Genomic DNA, 23,852 nt, shown 5'->3' with positions numbered 1-23,852 from the left:
CGCAACTTTTCGACTTGCTCTCGTTTTTTTGTTTCTTTGTTTTTTACTTTTTAATCCGTGTTGATTCGTGTTTTGTTTTTAACTAGATTTAGTTGGTAACTTGATTAAATCATTTTCAGACTTCACCACATAAAATGTTTATCGTTTTTGCTTTTGCTTTTGCTTCTGCTGATGGGTTTTTTTTTTACACTGCTCTCATCTCTTTATCATCACTGCAAACTTAGGGCTACATTTTTTTGTGTGTGTTTCAACATTTTTGGATCAACTTTTTACCATAAACTTAACGTACATAGATCTCCGTTTCAATTGTCGTCTCATTACCGTTCAGCATTCAGTGCGCTATTATATGCATGGTATATAATTTAGTTAAGCATGGCTGCGTGAGTTGCACATACGCAATGTCTGTGTCTATGAGGATCGGAGGTGAGTGGTGAGTGCTGTGGTCGTGTGTGCGGGGAGTAGAGTGCTCTTTGGGCGGGGGAATAGAGAAGCCTTGGATCGCTACAAAGATTTGCATTTTTACATAAGTACACTAACACACAGAACGTTTCCAAGTAGCAAGATATATAAGAAAAACAAGGTACGCCGAGCGCTCCCGTTTCGTTCCGTTCTTATCCATTCCAATCCGATTCGGTCCTATGCTATTATCCCACCCGATTACTGCTGGTCCTGCGACATCCGGAACATGTGCGTCGTGTTGCTGGCCGCCGCCGTGGCCACAGCAGCAGCCGAAGTGGCCGTCGGCGGAGGCGGTTGGGCGGATGCGGACATGTAGCTGCTGTCGCTGCTCCCGCTGGCGCTGATTCTGTGTGTGGCATTGCTGGCCACGCTGCTCACACTGCCCAGCGAACGCGCCTCGCCCACAGCCGCCGCCGACTCCACGATGGCCGACACGGCCTCCGCTCCGATCACCGCTGCTGCATTGGAGGAGCTGCTGGCCGCCGCCTCTGGTGCTTCGACTGGAACGCGCTCCGGGGAGCGTCGCGGCGCAGCTGCGTTGTTGCCATCCTGTGAGATTAAGGGATAGATAGTACATTGATGTATATAGAAACTGTTGGCACTCACGTCGCGCGGGTATATCCGAATGGGCTGCTCGGCTTGGACAGCCGCCGCTGGCTCCGCTTCCTGCGCATTCTCGTCCGCTTTGTCCGTGTACATCATGATCTCGTGGCACAGGGGGCAACGATCCTGCACGTACAGCCACTTGCGCAGACAGACGCCGTGGAAGAAGTGGCGACACCGTGTGATCTTCGCAGAATACATTTCCTAAATCAAAAAAGATAGTTGAGTCACTTGAATTACTATATATGCATTTAGATACAATACACACCTGATAGCAGATGGCGCAGACGTCGTCGAATGCCTGCAGCTGGGCGGGGGTTGCCTCTGGCAGGGCTGAGATCTTGTGGACCGCCGAACGCCGCTTCATGAAGACCGACCAGCCTGCACGAGCCTCGCACCAGATATTGAAGTAGGCATGGATGCACATCATGATCGCTCTGATGGCGCCGCCTGTACCATTTTGGTCTATCAAGTTATAGTTATCGGTACACAAAATCAACCGAATAAAAATATTACATGCACACATAGAACAGAAAAGCTGGACACGGACAAAGGATCTGAATTCGGATCCGATGGACAGAGGGAATGCCAATGGAAAGCGGCGAGTTGAGCACTCGCTTACTCATGTGTTAATGTAACAAGGACGGTGAACGCTACGCGCAAACTTACCAGACTCGAAGATCAGAATCCAAGCGCCGTTGATGAACAGCAGGATGCCGAAGCAGAACTCCACCGAGTTGCCAAAGGCACGCACATAGTAGAGGTAGTCGTCCAGCTTCTCCCAGAAGAACTGCCGCCGCGCGTCCAGCAGGAAGAGCGTGTAGGTGGCCAGCGAAACGAGAACCTACGGCAGAAGTATGTTGTAATCTGGAAGCAAATACATTGCATAGTCACCGCACCTTGACGATGACCTCCACGGAGAATGCAGTAACCGCCAGCAGCCAGGTGGAGATGGAGCGCTGCGTCCAGAGGTAGTAGAGCAGGGAGACCGGCATCACCACGAGGAAGGCGCAGACGGTGAGGGCGCGCACATGGCGCTTACGCGAGGGATTGCGTGCCGCACTGAGCGACATCAGAATGGGCGACACGATGTTGTGCAGGAAGTGCAGCATGGCGGTAATCAGCAGGCACAGATTCCGGCACAGTCTGATGAAGCGTTTGTCCGGCGACAGCGATGTTAGTCCTGTCTGCAGAGCGAGGATGTAGAAGAGCACTGCGGAGACAGTGCCCAGCGACTTCTCCTCGTCGTTGTCGTAGGTCATCAGGTACCACTGGAAGCAGCGTCCGATGTAGTGGCAGATCATCGAGATGACACCCGTCATGCCCAGGACCGCCGTCAGCGTCTCACAGCCATCGACGAGCAGCTTCTGTGTGGACGTCACTAGATCCAGGGGCTCGTCCGATTCCGTCGTGGCCAGAGCATAGCCGCCTTGTATTATTCTAAAAAGAAAGGTGTTTCATTCGATCATCATTCATTTAAACCAGTTAATCTGTGCGCTGCGGCCATTAATAAGTATCTATAAGAGTATCTACATGGACACACAATGTGATTGATGGCCTTGTACCATTGACACACTAACGCTCCGAATGCGAGAATTAGAAGGTTCCACGTGCATGATTAACATAAATTAATGAACCACTTGGCAAACCCACCTGATGGTCCAAAAAACCCTCAGAACGTTGGGCACATTGAGCCGCTGCCATTCGTTTTCGATGAGCGCCGACAGTCCAAAGTTGGACACAAAGTTCATGGCGTACTGGTAACCATTGTAGACCGTTCGACTCGCCTCCATGGCGCTGTGCATCAGCGTGATCTTTGTGAGAATGATGGGCGTAAATGCGGCCACCACGGGCAGGTGTTGCACCACTTTCGCCGGCAGCGGCATCATGGCCAACAGAATTGGACTAGTAAAGATGATGGGCATCGATTTCTGGAGCATCTCGAACCTCGGACCCAGGTGAATGTACGCGAACAGCATGCCCATGAACCACTGGGCCATCAGGTGCGGCGCCAGCGACATGACCACCCCGCCCGAGTCCAGCAGCCTCGTGGTGTTCAGCGACATGAGCTCCTCCAGCATGCTGGGACTCCGCTCCATCAGCGACAATGCGCTCACGTTGGACCAGTAGGACAGGAAGGTGAGGCCCAGCGAGGTGAGGAACATGTAGACCATCACCAGGTGGCGGGTCCACAGCATGAAGATGCACGCGGCGGTAAGGAAAGCTGCAAAAGCACACAGATTGTGAGTAAAGTATCAAATGGCGTTTGCTGGTGTTCCAAAGTGCGTCCGATAAGCGGCCCTTGGAATTCCGGATGATTTCGTCAGCAGGTCGAAAGCAATGAACTCGAAAAAACTAACTTAATTGCCTGTGTTTACGTTTCGGGTTCAATGGGAATGCTCAAGCTGTTTTAAGGCAAACTATTCATTCGCATATAGTTATTTTGCTAGGTGAGCATTACCTTCGATTCTGCGAATACTTGTTATCTCAATCCTACTGATATTAAAGTTTATGACTTTGCATATAGAGCATTTACTATATCCTTATCATATTGTGGGCATTCTAAGCAGAAAGTAACCCCATGTGGTTGACTCACCGAACACGCAGATGACGAACTTGACCGTAATGATGCTGAGCACATTCGCCAGCGTTTCGTCCTTGGACAGCTCGCTCATCAGCGAGTTGAAGCCGGTGCTGAGCACGCCGTGCGTTTTGGCTGTCTTGGAGGCGTTCTCGATGCTCTGTTCCAGGGCGGATTGGGCGGAGGAGGTCATGTGGGCGATCGCATCCTCGGCCGTATTGAGGCCGAAGAACTCCTTGATGCTGGCAAACGTATCCTGTCTGCCGGCTGCTCCCGGTGGCGCAGCCAACGCCTCACTGGCCAGCTTGTCCTTGTTGGGATTGAGCCACGTGTGCAGGCCCATTTCGAGCTTCAGCACCTCATCGATGACCATCACCGGTGGCACGCGCATCATTACGTCCACCAGGCCGAGTACCTTCGTCCGCACGGACATGGCTCCGTATCCTCCTAGCTGGCTGCTACCCTGCTACTATGATATCCACTGGCTTTGCCCCTTCTGCCTGCGGCCGGATCGGCTGTGGTGTGCTGATCCCGCGTGACTAGGCACTAATCGCGTAGCAATCAAGCTCCGATTCCAATCTGCATTTGTTGTGGATTCGCCCTCGTCTTGGATTTCGCAAAAAACAACAAATAGCGCAGAATGACGATTTGCCTGCGAGTGTGTGTGTGTGCGTTTGTGTGTATGTGTGGGAGAGTGCCTGCAGCAGGTGCAAAACTCCCGCTGGCGCGTCGTAGAGAAATGGTAGTGTTATCTGGTTGGCTGCCCGTTTCCACGTTTGTCCACCGCTTTTGGCCACGCGACTCTGCTGCGATGTAAACTTTACACTTTTCACAATTGGTTTTTGTTTTTCTCCTCTGCTTCTCCTCCTCCTTCTGCGACCCAGCTATCGATTGGCGCTGTTGCCTATCGCTGCCTATCGTTGCGGCCGCCAGTGCTGCCCAGCGGGGCCCTACGCTCGCCCGACTATCGATTGTCGCTGCCAGCTGATCGCTTGGCGCGCTTTTTCAAAAGTCCCTCTGGCTTCGAGCAGCGAAACGGCGCGTGTTCCTGCGTGTCGGTCTGAAGTACTGATAATTTTAGATTTTCTGTTCCAAAACTACTTTTTAAAGGGTCTGGCCTAGCCTTCTGTCTGCGATAAGGAGACACTTTCGTGCAGTGTTTACTTATTATATGTTTATTTAAAGCTACTTTTCAGTTTTTAAAGATTATTACAGTTTGACATTCACCAAATGTAAAGTGTAAGCTGGCGTGAACAGAGTCGCTGAAGTGTGCTATACAGAGCTGTTAAGTGATCTGCCCAGTGTTGGCTAGTGCTGCTGTTAGTTTGGCGCGCTGTCTACAAAATTCAAACTTTGCGCTGAATCTAAAGAGCAATAACTAGTCAAATAGAACTATTTGTATTTCTAATGAAGGGAAGTATTTCATTTGACATTAGGGGAAAGAGTGAACCCCTGAATTCATTTCCTCTGCTCATATTTCCCGAAATGCCCGCAGTTTCTAGTTCTAAACGCAAACATTTCCTGCATTCCTTCGAATACGCCCAATTCCAATTGCAATCCGTATCCGCAGGGTCCCGAAGTCATTTACGTGAATTTCCTCAATTGTTCGGCCATTAACTTTTGCCATTTGCCACCTTAATTGTTGTTCTTTCTTGTTTGTGGCACACAGCCCCTGGAAAACGCCCCACTCTCCACTCTCCACAATCCCCAAACTCTTTTCCTATGCAAATGCACAAATTGAGGCAACGGCGACGGCAACGGCAAATGCGATGCAGTCCGCATTTGGGTTTCGTTTTGGTTTCGTCCCCAACGCAACGCTCGTAATTATGCGCAATTGTTTAGCGTTTAGCTCGGAAAGTTCAACTAACATAATTGATTTTTCATGCCGCGCCACAAGAATTTTAAACAAACTGCACAGGTCATAACAAACAGCCGGCTCCTCAGACGAAGAATGCATGTTTCTCGATTTTTTAGGCTGCGGGTACGAAGGGTACTTTAGTTGTATTACCTACTTCCACTTTCACTACACTTTATTATTATGTTATAGCTAAAATTAGTTCATTTATTGGCTGTAGAAAAGTGAGTTAATCAAGATCATTTTCAGGCAGCTGTAACTTCAATCAGTGAAATGAGAGTGTCTAAAGTTCAGTAAAGTTCCCTGCTTTGAAAGCAGGGTATAATAATAATTCTAACAATTTTTTAGGCCCCGCTAATTTGCATAGTTTTCTCTAGTTTTGGACTAACCCTTCGTGTTGCATACTTCGAGGGGCCACTGCGCGCGCAGACGATTTGAATTTCAGTTTGGCGGGACGGGCCAAAGCAGTTGAGCAGTTGACACTCCCAGAGGCACTGGCAGCCCAATATGGGCCTCATATATTCAATGTAATCAGTGTAATTGTCAGCGCAATGAGCCGGGGGAATCGCTACCAGATGCAAGGAGCCCAGTTCGATGGATCCAGGCATCCGAGCATGGATGCAGGATCCGCTCTCTTTGCGGGTCTCACGCATGGCAATTGTATAATTTATCGCTCCAGTTCTAATCGGCAGCTGTCAGCAGGACGGGCAAGCCGAGCTGAGCTGAGCTGTTGGCCACGATTGTTGGCCACGTTTGTTGGCCAGGTTGGCTGCTCAGGTTGGCCAGCGAGTCCAGCGAGATCTCGGGGGAACGATTTAATTCGCTGGCCATATAAGTCGGAAATTTGTACGTTGATTAACGCGCCAATCGTTTTACACAACAACGTACAAAGTGTCGATGGTCTCCATGTCGCAGAGCCACCCCTCCCCCCTCCCCACGATTTACCCCCGATTTAGACCACTTTTTCAACGGCTGCTGCTCCAATCGCAGTTTCATTTCAGCCGTCTACGTGTGATTTCATTGCACTTGCAGCTGCACAGTGAGGAAATCTTTGGCCTAGAAGGCCACTCTTTGCATTGCCCATTTAATACTATTACTGATTTCTCGCAGTGCATCCCAGTGGCCAGGAACAAGACCTATATGCGATCATGTGAACCCAGAGCAGCGCGTTCCCAGCGTGATTACCACTCGCAGATATCATATAGAAATAGACGGCTGGAAACCTGCTGGGACGCCAAATGAATTAGCTGCCGATAAAACTGCCGATGGGGCTCTCTTGGGACCTTGAGTTGCGACTATCAGATACCCACTTGAGTTCTATAAAGTATCTAGATACATTTACAACTTACAAGTGGTTAAATATTATAATATTATATTACAAGGGAGCATTACTTTGCCAAAAGGACTCTAAAACTTCCCTCTGCTACCTGCCCAATATACCTTGTATATACATAGGGTATCAAAAATTGGCGAAAGGAAACTTCATTTTATAGATAACATCGAATGACCAGGGGTTTAATACTAGTCAAATGGTGGTGATAAAGCTGTTAGTGCTATCGAATAATTGCAGCAAGTGATTCTCGGGTTTCACACCAGTTAACTCGCAGTAAATGGCGATATTGAGACCTCTTCTTCCGCATCTTTTTATGGATTCCAGCCAGCTCAACGCATATATCAACGGATTATCTGCGTTTTGTACCCACTTCCTTTGTTTTTCAGCCCTTCGATTTAATTGGATGCCACTTGCAGCTGAAGGAAAGGATCAGATTTTTGAGTTTGTCATAAGTGTCCCATGCAGAACGCTGCTCGTTTCTTATATTGGAATGGCCAAAAATCCAGTTGGTAGTTGGTAACAGGAGCAGCAGGCCCAAAAAGCCCAAAAAGCCCAAAAAGCGACGGCCCAATTATCTTTTGCATTCGGCGAATAATTAGGAGCTTGATTGACATGCGGATAAGGAGACATACACTTGGAATGCCATAGCAAATTATCGAACGGCTACTGTGCAGCTCCTGATCCACAAAAATCAAAGGCCGTAACGACAGCGACGTTGGAGGATGAGGATGGGGATGAGGATGGTGGCTGGAGAGGATCGGGATGGGGAGTGGAGTGGAGTTAGGCGTATCGGGATGCCGTTGAGGACGACAACGACGCCTTCCATTTATTGGCTGATGCTGATGCTGATGATGCTGCTGATGATGCTGCGCCTTTGTCTGCACATGGAGTGGTAATCTGATGCTGCGACGATACAGAAGCCACTCCAAAACAATGACCAGACTGCCGGACCAGGTCGTTGCAGCTGGAGATGGGGATGGGGATGGGGATGGGGTTGGAGATGAGGATGGAGATGGGGTTGGAGTTGGAGCTGGATGCGGATGGAAACTCGTTTCGGGGCATCGCAGCAATTACAATATGTTTAACTACGTCAGCGCCTTATCTGCGGCCCCAAGGACTGGCACTGCGCGAAAAAAGGTAACACTTTAATGGCTGAGAAAAAATTTGACACAAAGTTATATAAAAGAAGTCAATACATTCATTACAAAAGTGTCTGATTTCTGTTTATATATTTTATTCAAGAAAGAAATTAAGGAATAAAAGCAAGACAGTAACCTCATTAAAAATAAAACAATATAATTTACTAAAGTAATCATCTGAAAATTTGAGAAGTCATTTCTCAGACTGAGCCACGCATTAAGCACCTCCTATTTTTACGAGTGTAAGACTGGACATTTTGGGAGCCAGCAGTTCCCCCCACCGTGTCAGCGATTAATCCAGCCGACTGGCTGCCCCATCAAACGGCTTGTTAGCCCGGATTCGATTGGGACTGGGACTGGGATTCGGCTCTGGATTCTGGATTCGGGTTACGAATGGAATGGCATGGCATGGAGTTGGTAGCTCGAAGCCTCATCATCGATTGTGTTATATCGATGGCGTTGCTCCGCTTTTGGGACGCGCTCTGGGCCGGAATCTCATTTGCGATTAAGTTCTTATGGCCACTGTGCGCATTTCGCGGAAACTTGGCCAACAGCATCAGAAGCAGCAGCAGATCTTTATTGTTCGATTGGTTTATTTATAATAATTAGGTGCGCTGTGCCAGCGACTTTGTTTTGCCTGCGCCCGATCTTCCAGCTTCCCTGCCTTATTTCACTGCCTTCTTTTACTTCACTTTATTTATTTTATTTTATTTATTTCGCCTGGCTTATCGACCGGCTGCTGGCCCATAAATTCTTGCAGCTCGCACCTTTTTATTGTGCGCACTCACACACTCTGCGCTTCCTTCTGCGCAGATCGCAATCGGCGGGGGCTGCGCATGCGCGTGGAGCTCGGAAAGTGGCCAACCAAGTGGGCAACCAAGTGGGGAGCCAGGTGGGGCAGCCAAGTTGGGGCAGCAGAACCTGCAGCACCGGGTGCAGCGCGTTCCTTTGGTAAATTGCTCACATTAGCAGGTTGTACGACTTATTAAGTAAGCACAATTTGCGTGGCCGCCGCCCAAAAGAAGAGGCCAACTCTGGAGGAAGCGGGACAAAAGGCGAGGGGGAATCAGTGGATACTCGATCCTGGAGATGCTGGAGCTGCTGGAGATGCTGGGCAGGCTGCAAGTAATGGGCTGCCGTTAAAGGTGGCGACCAGGAGCCGCCTATCCCGACAAGTGATTGTTTTATAATTGCAATCGCAATTGCAACCTGCAGCTTGCCGCTTGCCACTTGCAACTTGCAACATGCAGTTTGCAGTTGGCAGTTCGATCTGCTAAATTGGCCCCGAGGTGTATGGCTCTGTATCGCACTGAATCGCTTTGTATCGCTTTGAATCGCTGTGGATCGCTTTGGATTGTAGGATGCGATCCCCAGATGTTGGGGGCTGGTCGGCGAAATTGGCAATCCATTTGAATGAATAATTGCTCAATTAAGAGCAGTGACGCCGCAAACGAGTCGCACTTGCTGGGCGGAAAATTGTTTTCCAAATTTGTCTGGTTGCCGGCAGCATGGGTGCGGCTAAAACTTAATTGGAGCGGACTGCGGAAAATGTGCAACCCAACTGGCAGCATTACTCAGTGGATTTGCAAGAGGATCAACTGAGAATGAAAGGATGTGTTTCTAACTTTCGGAACAAGTTTGGAACAGAGAACTTCCTAGAACTGCTTTCGAAATGCAAATAGAGTTGCTTACATGCTTAGATTTGCAGTTAACACCACATCATTTTGAGATGGCGCAGCCACACAACCTAATTAAATCGAACTATAAACCGAACAGCCATTCCAGCTGGCAATCGCAGATAGTGGCGCATTTGAATTGCATTTTTATGCCACAGTCAGCAAATATTCGCGCATCGGCGATTCGAGCACCCAGATTAGCTCCAAAGTCAGAGGAGCGCGACAAAAATGGCGCTAAGTCCGCGCGGAGACAATAAGAGCCATAAGATATACGAGTATAGCCGAGTTTAGTGTATAGCCTTGTGTGCCTCTGAGTGGCATTAGGGTGAAATCGAGCCACGAAACTGGACCAGTTTGAGCGGAAGCAGCCGATGGCTTCGGATGAGGATGCAGGAGGAGCAGGAGGAGCAGTGGGATATGAACTGGAGATGGAGATGGAGCTATGGATCTGGGGCCATGGAGCTGCATCTGGGATCTGCGACTGCTATTGCGACTGTCTGCGGGCACGTAAGAAATTTCATACTAATTGGCATAAATACCAAGTGTTTGAGGAGAGAGACGTTGCTCGCTTTGGCCCGGCGACTTTGACAAACTGACGAACTGACAAACTGACGGACTGACAAACTGACGCACTGACATTGAGAACAAGCAAGAAAAAGTACAGTAGAGCGTGCTTGAGATTAACTAGCGGAAGATAAGTGATGTATATGAGAAGTATATATTATATATATGTTAAAGATATGAATAAAACAAGATTTTGGTTTTTTAAAATCGGGCTAACTTTGATAGAGTTATTGGGTTTTAAGTTGCCGATTAGGTTTACCAAAATGAAGACTTGACTTATCAATATACAAAGAATAACAATATTGAATAATATACTGTATAGGTAGGCTATTTAAATATTATAATTCAGTTGAAAGATATGGATATTGATTGCAGTTCTGGGTTACATATCACCAAAAGCATCGTAACATTCTACATATGTGCTTTAGTTACTTATGAGTAACAGTGTACAGTTCAAATGAGTATGATTAACATACATAGAAGTATTTTTTATTATACACTTGACTTAAAGAGAGTTCCTTGTAGCGATGCCCGACTGTGGCTGAAAGCAGCGACCGCGAGACGAACGCTTGTCGATGAGATCTTCACCTTGGCAATCATTAATCGTCTGCCAGCGACATAATATCGATGATGGAGCTGATGGAGCTGTGTCTCCAGCGGATCTCGTCTAAGCCAGTTTGGGTCTTGGCTTGGCCTGGCTTGGTTATTCCACTTGGCCTGCCTGGGCTTTTGCTTGTCTTGCTTTTGGTTTTGGTTTTGGTTGTCTTTTGAGCTCCACTCGATCGCTCCGCTAGTTGGCCGCGTGCAAGGCTGGAATGCTCATCAAACCAATTGAAATTGCTGTGACAACAATAAAAATTCAACTTTGGGGCCTCTTTTTGCTGCTGCTGCTGTCGCTGCTGCTGTGGATGTTGCTGCTGCTGCTGCAGTAACTGCTGCTTGTTGCATGTTGCTGCTGCCAGTGGCATGGCCGTCCGCTTTTTGCCGTCCGCCTGACTGACTGACAATTAGACGTGGCTAAAATGTTGACTGATCAAGCGATTTGTAGCTGTAAATTCATCTCTATTTCGCCCAGCCGAGCGAGATTTCATGTCCGCTGCCTGGGAATGCAGCTGGTTTTTCATCACTTCCCATCTACTAAAGAAAACCTCTCCTCCTCCATCAACAACTCGCTGTTTTATTGCCTTTTGGCCATTGGCTCATTGGCTCAATCGACTGTCCTGGCTGGCGGCTACTTGTCGCTGTTAAAATCCAATTAATCGAACAATTTACTTTGCTGCGTTTAGCGATGGTGTCGCTATTGCCCGGCTATCTGGGCACGGGCTTGGATGAGGGATTCGGATACGGATGAGGTCTCGGATGTGGATTGGGATGTGGGTTCAGTGTGACTGAGGGTGAGGAATTGAACTAAATGGAATATCCCTGCATAATATGGTACCATTAGAGCGAATTTACATAAATTAGAATATGTAAATTTATATATAAATCTATATAACTGGCAGGACTTGCAACTTAATCACCCATTTGCCACTTTATGTGGCTGCTTGATCACCAACATGTGTTCATATTTATCAGCTAATTAGAGCGCTTTGCATGCGATCGCTTACAAGTGAGTCCTATTATTTTCCCGAGCTGTTCCTCTCCCGTTTTCCATTTTCCATTTCCCATTTCGCTAACGATCTGTAAGTGTTAAGACATAAATTACGAACCGCCCAGCGACATGACAGCGCTACAAAATGCGGACTCCTCCAAATTGAATGGGGGGCCAACCCTTTTGGCGGGCAGCAGAGCATGATTAGTGTCAGTTTTTGTCACTTTAATGGCGGACCAAGGAGGCCGGGCGATGGGAGGGCATTAAAAAAGGAAGTGTGCCCTATAAAATGGGCCAAAAAAGGCCGCTCAACGGCAGCGCGACGCTTTCATTAATAGACGCTCGAATATCAAAGTGGAAAACTTCAGAGTCGAGCCGCCACGCCCGCCCCATTAAACCACAAAATTTATTGCGCCAACTAAAACGAACGAACGAACGAAAATCTCGGCAGAAATCTCTGACAGCCACAACGAAATCGGGGGAAAATCGAGCTGCAGTTGCAACTCCACTCCACTTCGAATCGAATCGAATGGAATCGTATCGTATCCGCGAGATCCTTAAACGAACGGCAACAACTCAATTCGAGTGTTGTCACTTTGTTTAGTGCGCCGGCGAATGCCGAAAACGCAGCTCATTAATTTTCAAGTGTAACTTTTATGAGGCATTTAAATGCGTGCGAGCATCAGGCCAATGGCAACATGCCATTATGCCGCATCCCATAAATTCACCGCTGCATCTTCTTATACGTATGCCTTATGTGCCTGCCCCACCACTTGGCCACATGTTGCAGTCGCCCCAGCCAGCGTGTCGCACATACTTGAGATTGCATTAGTCAGTCTACGCCCCCCCTCCCACTGCCCCAAAAAAGTGAGCGGGGGGAGAATCTCAGGAGGGGAAAAACACTTCGAGAGAGTGATCAATGCCGCCTCATCTGCCCGCTGGCAACCCATTGCATTAATAATCCATAACGCCGGAATCTAAACAGCGATGGGTGCGTGAGTTTTAGAAACTACATATATATGCAATATAAAATATATGTATGTAAATATATATGTACATATCATAGTAAATTGTATTAGTTATAATGGCTTTCGGGTCTCAAAACACCTTATAAGATCAAGTAACACCTCAAAGATCAAGTGAACACTTTAAAAATATAATATCTAATCTGGAAGATTGAATTATCTATACTGATTAAGTAAGATCCATATCGTATATATGCAATATAAAATATATATATAAATATATACATATCATAGTAAATTGTATTAGTAAACACCTTATTAGATCAAGTAACACCTCAAAGATCAAGTAAACACTTTAAAAATATATTATCTAATCTGGAAGATTGAATTATCTATACCGATTAAGTAAGATCCATGATCCAAAGACACATCCCTAGTTGCCACCCACGGCAGAGGGCATCCCAACCATCCCGGCCTAGAGTCCATAAATCAAGATCCCGAGTGGTGGCCACCTCCACTTCACTCGGCGATGCGGAGGGATCCTACTCGGGAGTCGGGAGAAGGGAATCGGGTGAAATATGGTCGCTGCTAATGTTGTTAATGAAACATCGTAATTATGTTTTGGGCGGCCACTTGGGATGTGTGTTAGAGCACCCTACTTAGGGAAACTCGGGAAACTCGGAAAACTCGGGAAGTCGGGAACTCGGGTCGCGCGGCACATTAATTATCCGGGAAAAGTGAAAGTGCGGTCGAAAGGAAAATAGTCGTAGTAGTACAAACCAGAGCAAACAGACGGAAAACGAGGGCAAATACAAATGTTCGGAATAAGTGATCTGAATGTCACAATGACAGCATGTATTAAAAGGATTTTGTGTAACCACAACAAGCGCTTCAAAGAAGCCGACTTCGATGGCCATTTTTTAGGAGCGATACAGTTTACATTCCCATGCGGTGAAAGTAGAAAAGCTGATGAATTACTAATAAACATTTGCCAATAATGCTGCAGCACATAAATCTAACAGCAACCATATTTTCGAAATCCATGCATTGTAAATAGCTTACCCCTTCTTACTTTACTGCTTGTCCACTTAGCCAGCAGCCACTGTAGCCAAGCCCTCGATCGAATTATTCGCAAATTAAGCAGAACACTTGGCTGAAAACAGCAGGCGCTCGCCACGCCCCCAACCCCCCAAAAGACGAAAACGAAGGGGCGTGGCTGCCATGCTCGAACTCATCTGAAGTCGAGCGAAAAGGCGACGATGGAGCTTTTGCTTTTGTTCCGTTGACTTCATCCCGCGGCGTTTGTCGTGCGCTTAGATAACATTGCCATTAATCGCCGGCAATTAATTATCGGGCTCCACTGTAAAGTAGTTATTATAATGCCGAACTGTCAACACCTACTTGTGAAAGCGAGAGCAGCTAATGGCCCTCCTCCCGTCAGCTGCTCCAAACTGTGCTTCCTTGTGGGTGATGGCACTTCAGCTGCTTTGTAGCTGAGTGGTATAGTATCTATAGTATCTATGAGATACATATGTATGGTATATATATGAGATATATATGAATACAAAATTCAGAATAAAATATGATATATGTATTATTGGTAAAGAGTTTACAGCACTTTAAAAAGCCTTTCTTTTACTTTTTCCAAGAGTTTTATATCTTTATCTTCAAGATACATACCTTTAATATAAATGCTTAATAACTGGAAATGGAGCGTATTTCTTGCTTAAAAATCTTTCGAATCGCACTTCTTCTGTCTGAAAAGTTATCTACTTAGTACTAGCTACTATTTGGTAGTTTTTCCCCAAGCCAGCACCCAGCACCACTGCCCCCACATTTGGGTGGTCGGCCACTCAGACTCGAAAAGTTGGAAACTCGTTTGTCCCGCTTCACGTGGATGTGGCATGTGTAAATGTATGTTAATTTGGCGATCGTTAAATACGAAAATTTGTTGGTTTTATTGTCAGCTGCTGAGCTCGGGCTGGAACTCTTTGTCTTTTGCATCTTTAATTGGTTGGCTGGTTAAGCCATATAATGCCATATGGCAGCGATCTGATTTGTTAGCGTTAACCTGTAACTCTGCGTTGGCTTCTTGTGTGGGGCTCTTAAATTAGCGTTAATCGATCGGACATAAAGGCTTAATTGCGGCTTATCGTTGGCTACAGCAAGTTTGGGCCACTTGATAACAGGCGAATGCCATAATATAGAAATTAAAATGGCTGAGTACACAGCGAGAATGCTTCTGCTACTTGTGTGTTGAATGCTGGAAAAAGTGACTTCAACATTGTTGCAGCAAGCCACTTGGTATATGCTTGTAGTTTCTCCTACCACATTTTTAGAAAACATTGGCACAATTGGAATTTAATGGAGTCAATTTGGTGCCTGGTGATGCATAAACTGGCCCACAGCAGTGGATTGGTGTGAGTTGTCTCCTGAATGCAAAGAGATCCAAAAGTCGCCAAGGAAATGGAATGCAGCAGATGCCACTGCACTGGGAAAAATAAGCTGTTATTATTAAGCTGCTTAAAATGATATATACAACTATGCCTGATCGTCGATCTAAAGTTCGCTCAAGTTGGCTATGATTCTTGGAGTAACAGCAGAGCTTGCAAGTATTTCTCTTAGTGTTTTGGCCACGTTGCTCCTGCTGGCCACTAACAATGCAGATCAAGAGATGAGCGCGTCCATTTCGGTCTGCGGATCGCCATTGTTCCACTTGGCATGTTGTTGTTTTGGGAGTTCGCTAAAAAGACAAATGTGGTGTGCGGATGCGGATGTGTATGTGGATGTGGATGTGGATGCGGGGGAGTTGCTCCTGCTCCTGAGCTTCAGCTGGACGGTGGATGGACTCCAGTTGGGGCTCCAGTACGCCAGCCAGCCAGCCAGCCAGCGCGTGTTAGTTCCACTCGTTAAGGATTTACGAGCAATTTTTATCACTTTGAGGATCGCTGACAAATCCGGCAACAACAATGCAATGCAACATGCGCATAATAATGGCAAGTTGTCCGGCACACACGGGTATATGCAACATATATATATTAAAAATATATATACATACATATATGTTGGATGGGATATATGCCATGGCTATGTGCTACTAGCTATGAGCCATGAGACAGGAAGCGCACTCGGCTGTCTCATCGTTGTCGCTGATGTGGCCAAAAGTGGCCAATAAAACCCCAGCGACGATGTCACCGGGCAGCAACAATTGCAGCAGTTGCAGTTGCAGTTGCATCAGCGATGACGACGAATTATAGCAAAGTAATCGTAGTGGACTCTTCAGTTGCATCCACTGCATCCTTTATCCAGCTCGAGCATACACTCTCCAGGAAGAGGATATACCTCAATTCACTCTACTTTACCCTAATAAAGTAACATGCCATTCAATCAAAAGTTATTTTATTTTCTGTTACATACGTATAGCATTCTGTTTTGGATATACCCAATTTATATTTCTCTATCAAATTTGCAGAGTATTTGGAATTTGCCAGCCATTCCTTTCTTCTCCACCTCACTTATTTATTTCGCATCTTTCCCTCTGTTTTTTTTCTATTTTTTTGTACATTTTCCTTGGCCAATAACGTTGGCGGCTTTTGGCGTTGATTTCCCTTCCAATTTATGTGACATATTGATTTTAAATTGATGATAGTCTATTTTGCGTTGGCCAGCCAGACCAACGGAGGAGCGAACAAAGCCGAACGAATCCAATTTATTTTAGCCATTTTAAATTGGCATTTTCGCCGGGTACGCAGCGCAGTTTCGCTTGCCAGTTTCGCTGCATTTGGCCAATGCGTTCGAGCCGGGCTCATATGACTTCATCAGCGGCTTATTGTCGATGGAGACGAGCTGGCTGGCTCTTTGAGCTTCTGGTCTACTGGTCTTTAAGTCTTCTGGTCTTTGACTCTTCTGGTCTTTGGATCTTCTGCTTTTCTGGCTGGGAAAATGGCAGTGGTCTGTGGCCTGCGCTCCATTCATAGGTGCGCATTTAAATGCAAATGAAATTCAATTAATGATGCATCAAATGCAGCCAATGCCTAATTGCCATGCGATGATCGTCGTCCATGTCTCCCGTATTTATTTTCAATTCATTTTTTTGTTTTGTTTTTTTTTTTCTATTGCCCATCCTGCAGGATTCGCAGGCAGTCTGCAGCAAGAGCATCAGAAACCGCAGCTGCCGCTTGACAATATTGATGATTTAGTAGTCGCTGCCGTTTTGTTGTCGTGTCTGAGGCACCAAAGGCGTAATTAGACAAGCATTGTGCAAAAGCGTTAATTAAAAACCGCAAAAGACACACTGCCAGTTGCCATTTTTCCACCAACTATTGACTGCCAGCTGCGCCAGCGCCACGACTCCAATCTCACACTTGGAGATATATTTGCAGCAATAATTGAACTCTAGAAGCTCACTATTCATTTGAAAAAAACTAAGTCTAAGTGATCAAAAAAGAACTACAGACTTTTAGAAACTCTACTGCATTGCTGATCATATAAATCTATATTGAACAGTATTTATATAAGCAGTATATATTCAGATACTTTATGAATACTTCTTTTTGAATGCTTAATTCTTGATTTTACAGATATTACTCTTGTATCTCTATCTCTTCAACTGGATTTTGGATCTATTTCTTTGCCAATAGTTCTTATTTTTACAAGTGCAGCTCCCCAGTGTCTGTTCCGTAATGAGCCCGAGCATCGATTGCGTAAGTTCTCCGCGGATGCATCTGCTCCCAGTGAGCGGTGCCCATTCCCATTCCCATTGCCACCTCCCGAGTTGCATGTCCCCAGGTCCTCGAGTGCCATCAATGCCCCAAGTGCAGCAGGAGGGGGGGAATGAGGATGGCGCTGCTGCAATCAGCTAATAATTTCCTCCTAAGCGATCTGGGCTCCAGCTTCCATGGGGCATGAATGGAGGCTCCTCAGGCTCATGCGTATTTATGAGCCCGTGGATTCCTGTTCGCTGTCCGCCCAGCGTTAAGTGGCTGGGATTTCGGATTGATTTTGACGCCAAGCGGCGGCGTTAGTGGGATCCAAATGGGAGTTTCAAGAGATTTACTTAAGGTACTTATTTATATTGTAGAAGGTGTTTTAATTGCTAAGAAGGCAAACAGTCTCAGAAAAACGTGTCAAACACTTCCTATCGCTAGCAATTTCAAAAGTAAAGTAATTTCACTCACTGCCACAGCTGAAAATCAAATTAAGTCTCTGCAGGATGTTAAGTGTCCTGATATTGGCCAGGAATCCTGGCAAGCGGCTGCTGCCTCGCAGTGGAGTGCTGCAAGCCCAGTGGCTTCGTGGCCAGAAGACCATGCCGGTGTACGATTACCGTTGCCCAAATCCGCCCAAGTGGGGCTACTCGGCCTTCGGAAGGGACCAGAAGACCTGGGGCGAGTGGACCTGTGCCCGGTTGGATGACCTCCTCAACTGGGGTCGCAAGGGCTCGCTGTGGCCGCTGACCTTTGGCCTCGCCTGCTGTGCCGTCGAAATGATGCACATTGCGGCTCCGCGCTACGACATGGATCGCTACGGAGTGGTGTTCCGGGCATCTCCGCGCCAGGCGGACGTGCTCATCGTGGCCGGCACCCTGACCAACAAAATGGCGCCGGCCTTTCGCAAGGTGTACGACCAGATGCCGGAGCCCAGATGGGTCATCTCCATGGGCAGTTGCGCCAATGGTGGTGGCTACTACCACTACTCCTACTCGGTGGTACGCGGCTGCGATCGCATTGTGCCGGTGGACATCTACGTGCCCGGCTGTCCGCCCACCGCGGAGGCTCTGATATACGGAATCCTGCAGCTGCAGAAGAAGGTCAAGCGCATGAGGACGCTGCAGATGTGGTACAGGAAGTAGAGTGGAGTGTCCTCCTAAGGTGATCAGTAAATAAATGACTCACGAGCTGTGATACCTTTGCAAACCCTTTCATGTAATGTGTCCTTAGGGTGGTGCAACCCATAAGTAGAGTTAGCTGCTTCGTGACCAGGCTTAAATCGCTCCTAGCCTAATCCGATCTTGGCCTTACCCAAAACGAAATCAAAGAGTTAAGCGCATCAGTTCCAGCATCTGCAGAAGATGCCTGGTTCAGAAAGTCGCTTAGTCAGCGGCATAGGGCTCGTGCTCACCTGCACTTGATGCACTGGCAGGATCGGTTTCATGTTCCCTAAAAAGGACCTCTTGAAGCGAGTCCTGCGGACAATGTGCAGAGACAATAAACTCTTCGGGCGGCACTGTCTCTCAAGTGGCGATGAAATATGAAGGGTTCTTGAGGCATATGAAAGGATTTCGTTGTTTCCCATTTTTGTGAAACACACCCAAAAAAATCCTTTTTGCGAATCTGGCGACTTCGAGCACTTGAACTTGGTGGGAACATCATTAAATCCCCGTTCGAGTGCGGTGAGTGCATTAAATTGTGGGACAACTATCGCATTAGTGTAATCCATGAGCGACACACCCACAAAACTGGCAGACAGCCCTAAAGTCCTCAATGGAAACTCTCGAGAGTGAAGGACTTGAATGAATGAGCACCTCCTCATTCATTGAGCTCGCTGCTCAAAAAGGACCTGCACACTCTGAAAATCGGGACAATGGCTCAGCAGGCAGCCCGCCGATCCTCGGGGATCCTGGGAATCCGTGACTCTCGTTCGTGACTTGTACAATTCCTGCGAATAAGAATGGCTGCGTGGAGAAATTAACTTGTCTCAATCGCACAGCAATAAAAATTAATAACAAAGCCACTGGCAACTTGTTTGCCTCCATTGTGCGGACATTAAATAAATTTAACAGCTCAATGACTTGTCGAAAGGTGCAGGGAGTATCCAGGGGAGAATTCAGGGGCTCCAGAGGCATCAGAGTCATCAGAGGCTCTGGAGAATCGAAACCAGTGGACCGTTGGCAGCCAGGCAACCATATCTTAATTAGCAGACCCCGGCCCACATTAACCTTAATTTTGCTCTTTTTTATTTAACCGATTTCTGCTTAATTGCGGCGCCGAGGCGCCAACGAAAAAGCCTCGCAAGTGCACATGCAAAATGTTAAGTCCCTTAAATTGCAAAGAAAAAGTTAAAGGAACTGAGCAACTGAGCATCTTGGTATATATAGTTTATTTCCATTAAATTTCGAATTTCTTGAGAATTTTTTCAGTGCACTTTCAGCGACTTTTCGCTGCCACATTCAGTGGACTGTCCAGCGGCGCATGCTCAGGATTTGCACTTGAGTGAAAAGTTAGTAAATTGGAGAACCACGACCACCGAGGTGGCTCCTACCTGCAGATCCATAGCAGCCCCTTTGCTGGCCAAAAATAAGTGGGTTCGGCCAATGTTCCACGGGCAATAAATTACGTCAGACGCAGATCGAGCAGAAATGCCCAACGAATTGTGTGTGTTTAACACCTAATCGCCCGTAATGCTCGCCATCCGATTGTGAGGTCCTCCAAAAAAAAGTGTAGGGAACGTAAAAAAAGAGACTGACTCGCCGCCAAAATGGGTGCAACAATAGATCTAGAATTCATTCATTCATTCGCTTATTCAGTGTGCCCCAGTGTGGCACTCATTCATTCATGGCCTCATAATGAAATTGTTGGATGTGTCTGCTTAAGTTCGTTCCCATTTTATTTGAGCATTGTGAGCTGGCGGAGATTTATGTTCATGAATGTAAATGCCTTCTTCAAATCTTTTTTATTGGCATTATGCGGAATTGATTTGTTGCCTCGTTGGGCTCTTTCATAAAATTATTATCACACCTTGGGTCTTCGAGTCCAGAACCTGGAATCTGAATCCGAATCTTATCTCTTTTCTTCTGGCCAGAGTTATTAAGCTGATTTTAATTGCGTTCCGTGCAGCGTTTGGCTGTTTGGCTGCTTTGATCGGGCCTCGTAAATCTAATTTAGTGTTCTTCGAAATACAAAACGAAATTTAGACGTTTCCTAATTATGCAACGAACGCCAAAGATCTTCTTCTTCGGAGTGGGGCGATGTTTTGTGCCTTGTTTTCGATCGGATTTGATTGAAATTTATCGCCAGTGCATTGACTATGACTACAGATCCGTAATCTTCACCAGGGCGTTGTCCGTGTGTGTCCAATGTGGCTTACATAAATATATCTTGGCCCTGACTCCCATGCTTCCAATCCAATCTTGGTCCAAAGTTATGGGTAGTCGTCAGCGCGCTAAGCCGTTATGGATACTTTACAAAGCCATCGCGATGGGATCTTGATATTAGTTTTTCGGGCTTGTCCGGGCTCTTCCAGCGATCATTTGTTAAATAAAAGTGAAAATTTGTTATTTGTTGCACTCAGTTTGTCGGTGTTTTCGGCGATAGGCATCTTGATTTATATTTGAAGTGGGGCTTATATGAAATCAAACTTAATTTTTAGTTATCTCAAAACGTTTTCAATCAACCAATTTCACTTATTGAAGCTTGATCTTCTTCATGGCAGTTTGAACGATTTTTCTTCATCGCACTGATCTTCGTGGCCATCAGCACCATCATCATCATCATCATCGGTGTGTTGGCCCAAATTAGTCGCCAAGCTGCCAAAACGTTTAGTACGCAGCTCTCACCAGAGAATTTCCGTTTCTCTGCCCGCCAATTGTCCATTTGTCATGCGGACAATAACGTTGACATACATTCGGCCAGGTCCTTTGTTTTTGCCAGTTCGCAATACCCAAACCCAAACCCAAACCCAAGACCAAGCCCAACTTCGGGGGAATTATCGAAGGGGGAAAAGAGTGTACGGATCTGCTGACCGGCTGCATTGCGCAATAAAACAGGAGTCGCCAAGGAATTGAGGAGGAGAATCCATCATTAATAAGCCCTAAAGTGGCTGCCCGATGGCCGCTCCAGGCGGGCAATAAAAACAATGGCCAAAATGGGCAATGAGCGGCCAACGCAGAGCGGCAGCAACATGTGCACTTGTTGATCTTGTTGTAGTTGCGAGTGCACTGCGCCAAATACTCAGCTTAATTTGTGATTAAATAATATACAACCAATTCGTATTGCTCATCAGCGTAAACTTGTTTGTGTGGTATAATAATTTGAAATAGCTTGCATTAATCTGTTTATTATCACACTAGCTCCTTTCTGACTGACTGTTTCGCTCAGTGTAGCTCCCTTGCTGTTGCAGCTTGCAAACAAGCGAGCAGCAAAAAGCTGCAACAGGAGGAGGAAAAAGCCAAGCCGCTTTAGGCCATTTAAGGCAACGCAATTAATTATTTTTTAACTGTTTTGTCATTTCGGAATGCAGCCAGCAGCCATCGTTGGCCATCGATTGGCATTGGTATTGGTATTGGTAACAGTAATGGTATTGGTATTGGTATTAGTATTGATATTGGGCATACTCTCAGCCTTTTTGCCAGCTTCCTTTGGGCCTTCCTGCTGTTTTTAAAGGACTTTGACATGGCCGCATCGGTAGCTTTCGCTCGTTTGATCGCTTGATCGGTTGATCGATTGATTGCTGCAACCTGCAACCTGCAACCGGCAACAAGCAACGTGCAACGTGCAACCAGCAAAGGGGGCAAAAAAATGCGCCGAGATTGTAAAACGCGTCTGTAACAAGCCGTTGCGTTAATTTGCCGCTGCCGATTGGCCACCGAAATAAAAAGTAAAATAAAATACGTGCCATCTGCGACATCAGCGCAAATAGAAAGTTTTTCTCAACTTTTTTTTAGTTGACTACACGTACCATATGTATTTTATGAACTTTATTTTTATTTTTTGGGCTAGGGACAGTGCGAGGCGAATAAAAATATGCAAAGTGCTGGGTGTATATGCCACAAATTAAATATTAAACAACCAGTTGGCTGCGACTTGTGGTTGTGCCCGTGGCCGGGCAATAAAGACAATAAAAATTCATACATTTTTCAAGCAACCTCGAACAAGTTGTTGGCCGCCTGGTCGAGCTTATTAGCTTTGTCTGTTTTGATTATAAAAAGCATTCAGCTTTAATTTGTCAATTTCTTAATTGGCGTTTCGTACGTTCCACATGCCGATTGCCGTCCCTCTCTTTTCGTATCTTGTGCTATCTCTCTCTCTCGCTCTGCGAACACACACAGATACTCCACTCCACTCACGAATATACGAGTGAGTATATATGTATGTAGAAAAAATGCCTGCTCAGTGATAGAAGAATTTTAACAAGCTTCGGTGTTTCGGAATTTCGTACGTGAAGAATCCAAAAATGTTTTACGCAATTAAAGAATCTGATAAAATGTCTACAAGCGAGGATGCCAGAAGAAACCAAACCAACGAGAACGAAGAATCGCCGAGATCCATCCGATTTTACCAGATCGATCACTTGTCCGTCGGTAAATATGACAAATTTCGAGGAACCATCACCACATCGGGTATACATATACTACATATACTCGTAATGCAGCAAAAACGGGGCGAAATCAGAAGCGAATGCACATCAATATCAGATGTCGTGTATCTGCGCTGCATCTGTATCTGTATCTGTATCTGTATCTGTATCTGTAGCTGTGACTGTAGCTGTATCTGTATCTCGGTTTTGTTGTGGCACAAACCAATTAAGCCGAGATTAATTGGCCATGTCAAGTGGCGTAATCGAGCGCGAACACAGGTTTGACATTTCATAATTATTTCAGCTGTGTGGCTGCCTGCTCAGATTCATTCTCATGATCGATCAATCTGTATATGTATCTGTATCTGTATCTGTACATCCGTATCTGTATATCCGTATCTGTATCTCGGTGTGCTTTCGGTGAGCGAGTGAGTGCGCAGCGATGCCTTGCGATAGACACTTTCGTACCTACGGGTTTTGTTTTGTATAATTGTCTGTTTTGATATGTTGATTTCGGGCGATAGCCGCATGGGGCCACTTTGGATTATTGATATTTTTATGTAATTATGTTGTCAGGTGGACTCGGCTGGGGTTTTCTGAAAATGCCAACAGATTTTACTTCGATTGTAGTCGCCTTTGTGTGGGACACAAAATGTTAATGGACTAGCCAGCTAATTACCACCGTTTTTGAGACCTAACTTTAGTACCTGGATTTTATCTGAACTTTGTCAATGAATCATGTCATCTTAAATAATTAAATATCCTATATGTTATTCTAGTATAACCCATCTTT

The 23,852-nt window shown here is 46.2% G+C and overlaps 2 protein-coding genes across 3 annotated transcripts; one reads left to right on the top strand and one right to left on the bottom strand.

The window, feature by feature from the left end:
• Positions 1 to 498: 498 nt before the first annotated feature.
• Positions 499 to 4,781, bottom strand: LOC120451096 (protein TRC8 homolog). 2 transcript variants are annotated; one of them, XM_039634501.2, is made up of 7 exons: positions 3,659 to 4,781; positions 2,716 to 3,286; positions 1,962 to 2,502; positions 1,732 to 1,906; positions 1,331 to 1,527; positions 1,066 to 1,266; positions 499 to 1,008 (listed from the first exon to the last, which is right to left on the bottom strand). In XM_039634501.2, the coding sequence occupies exons 1-7, from the start codon at positions 4,074 to 4,076 to the stop codon at positions 658 to 660; spliced, it is 2,454 nt and encodes an 817-aa protein (XP_039490435.1). In that variant the 5' UTR covers positions 4,077 to 4,781; the 3' UTR covers positions 499 to 657. The 2 variants fall into 2 exon arrangements, with proteins under 2 accessions (XP_039490435.1, XP_039490436.1); XM_039634502.2 differs by having other exon boundaries at positions 1,331 to 1,512.
• Positions 4,782 to 17,874: 13,093 nt separating this feature from the next.
• LOC120452123 (NADH-quinone oxidoreductase subunit B 2) lies at positions 17,875 to 18,681 on the top strand. The gene is made up of 2 exons (XM_039636205.1): positions 17,875 to 17,924; positions 17,978 to 18,681. Exon 2 carries the CDS (start codon positions 17,979 to 17,981, stop codon positions 18,615 to 18,617), a length of 639 nt encoding a protein of 212 aa, XP_039492139.1. The 5' UTR covers positions 17,875 to 17,924; position 17,978; the 3' UTR covers positions 18,618 to 18,681.
• Positions 18,682 to 23,852: the final 5,171 nt, after the last annotated feature.

Source organism: Drosophila santomea, chromosome 3R (assembly GCF_016746245.2).
Source record: "Drosophila santomea strain STO CAGO 1482 chromosome 3R, Prin_Dsan_1.1, whole genome shotgun sequence".
NCBI classification, from domain to species: Eukaryota; Metazoa; Arthropoda; class Insecta; order Diptera; family Drosophilidae; genus Drosophila; species Drosophila santomea.
The sequence above is the reverse complement of the archived record's forward strand: the minus strand, read 5'-3'. Positions and strand labels throughout refer to the sequence as shown.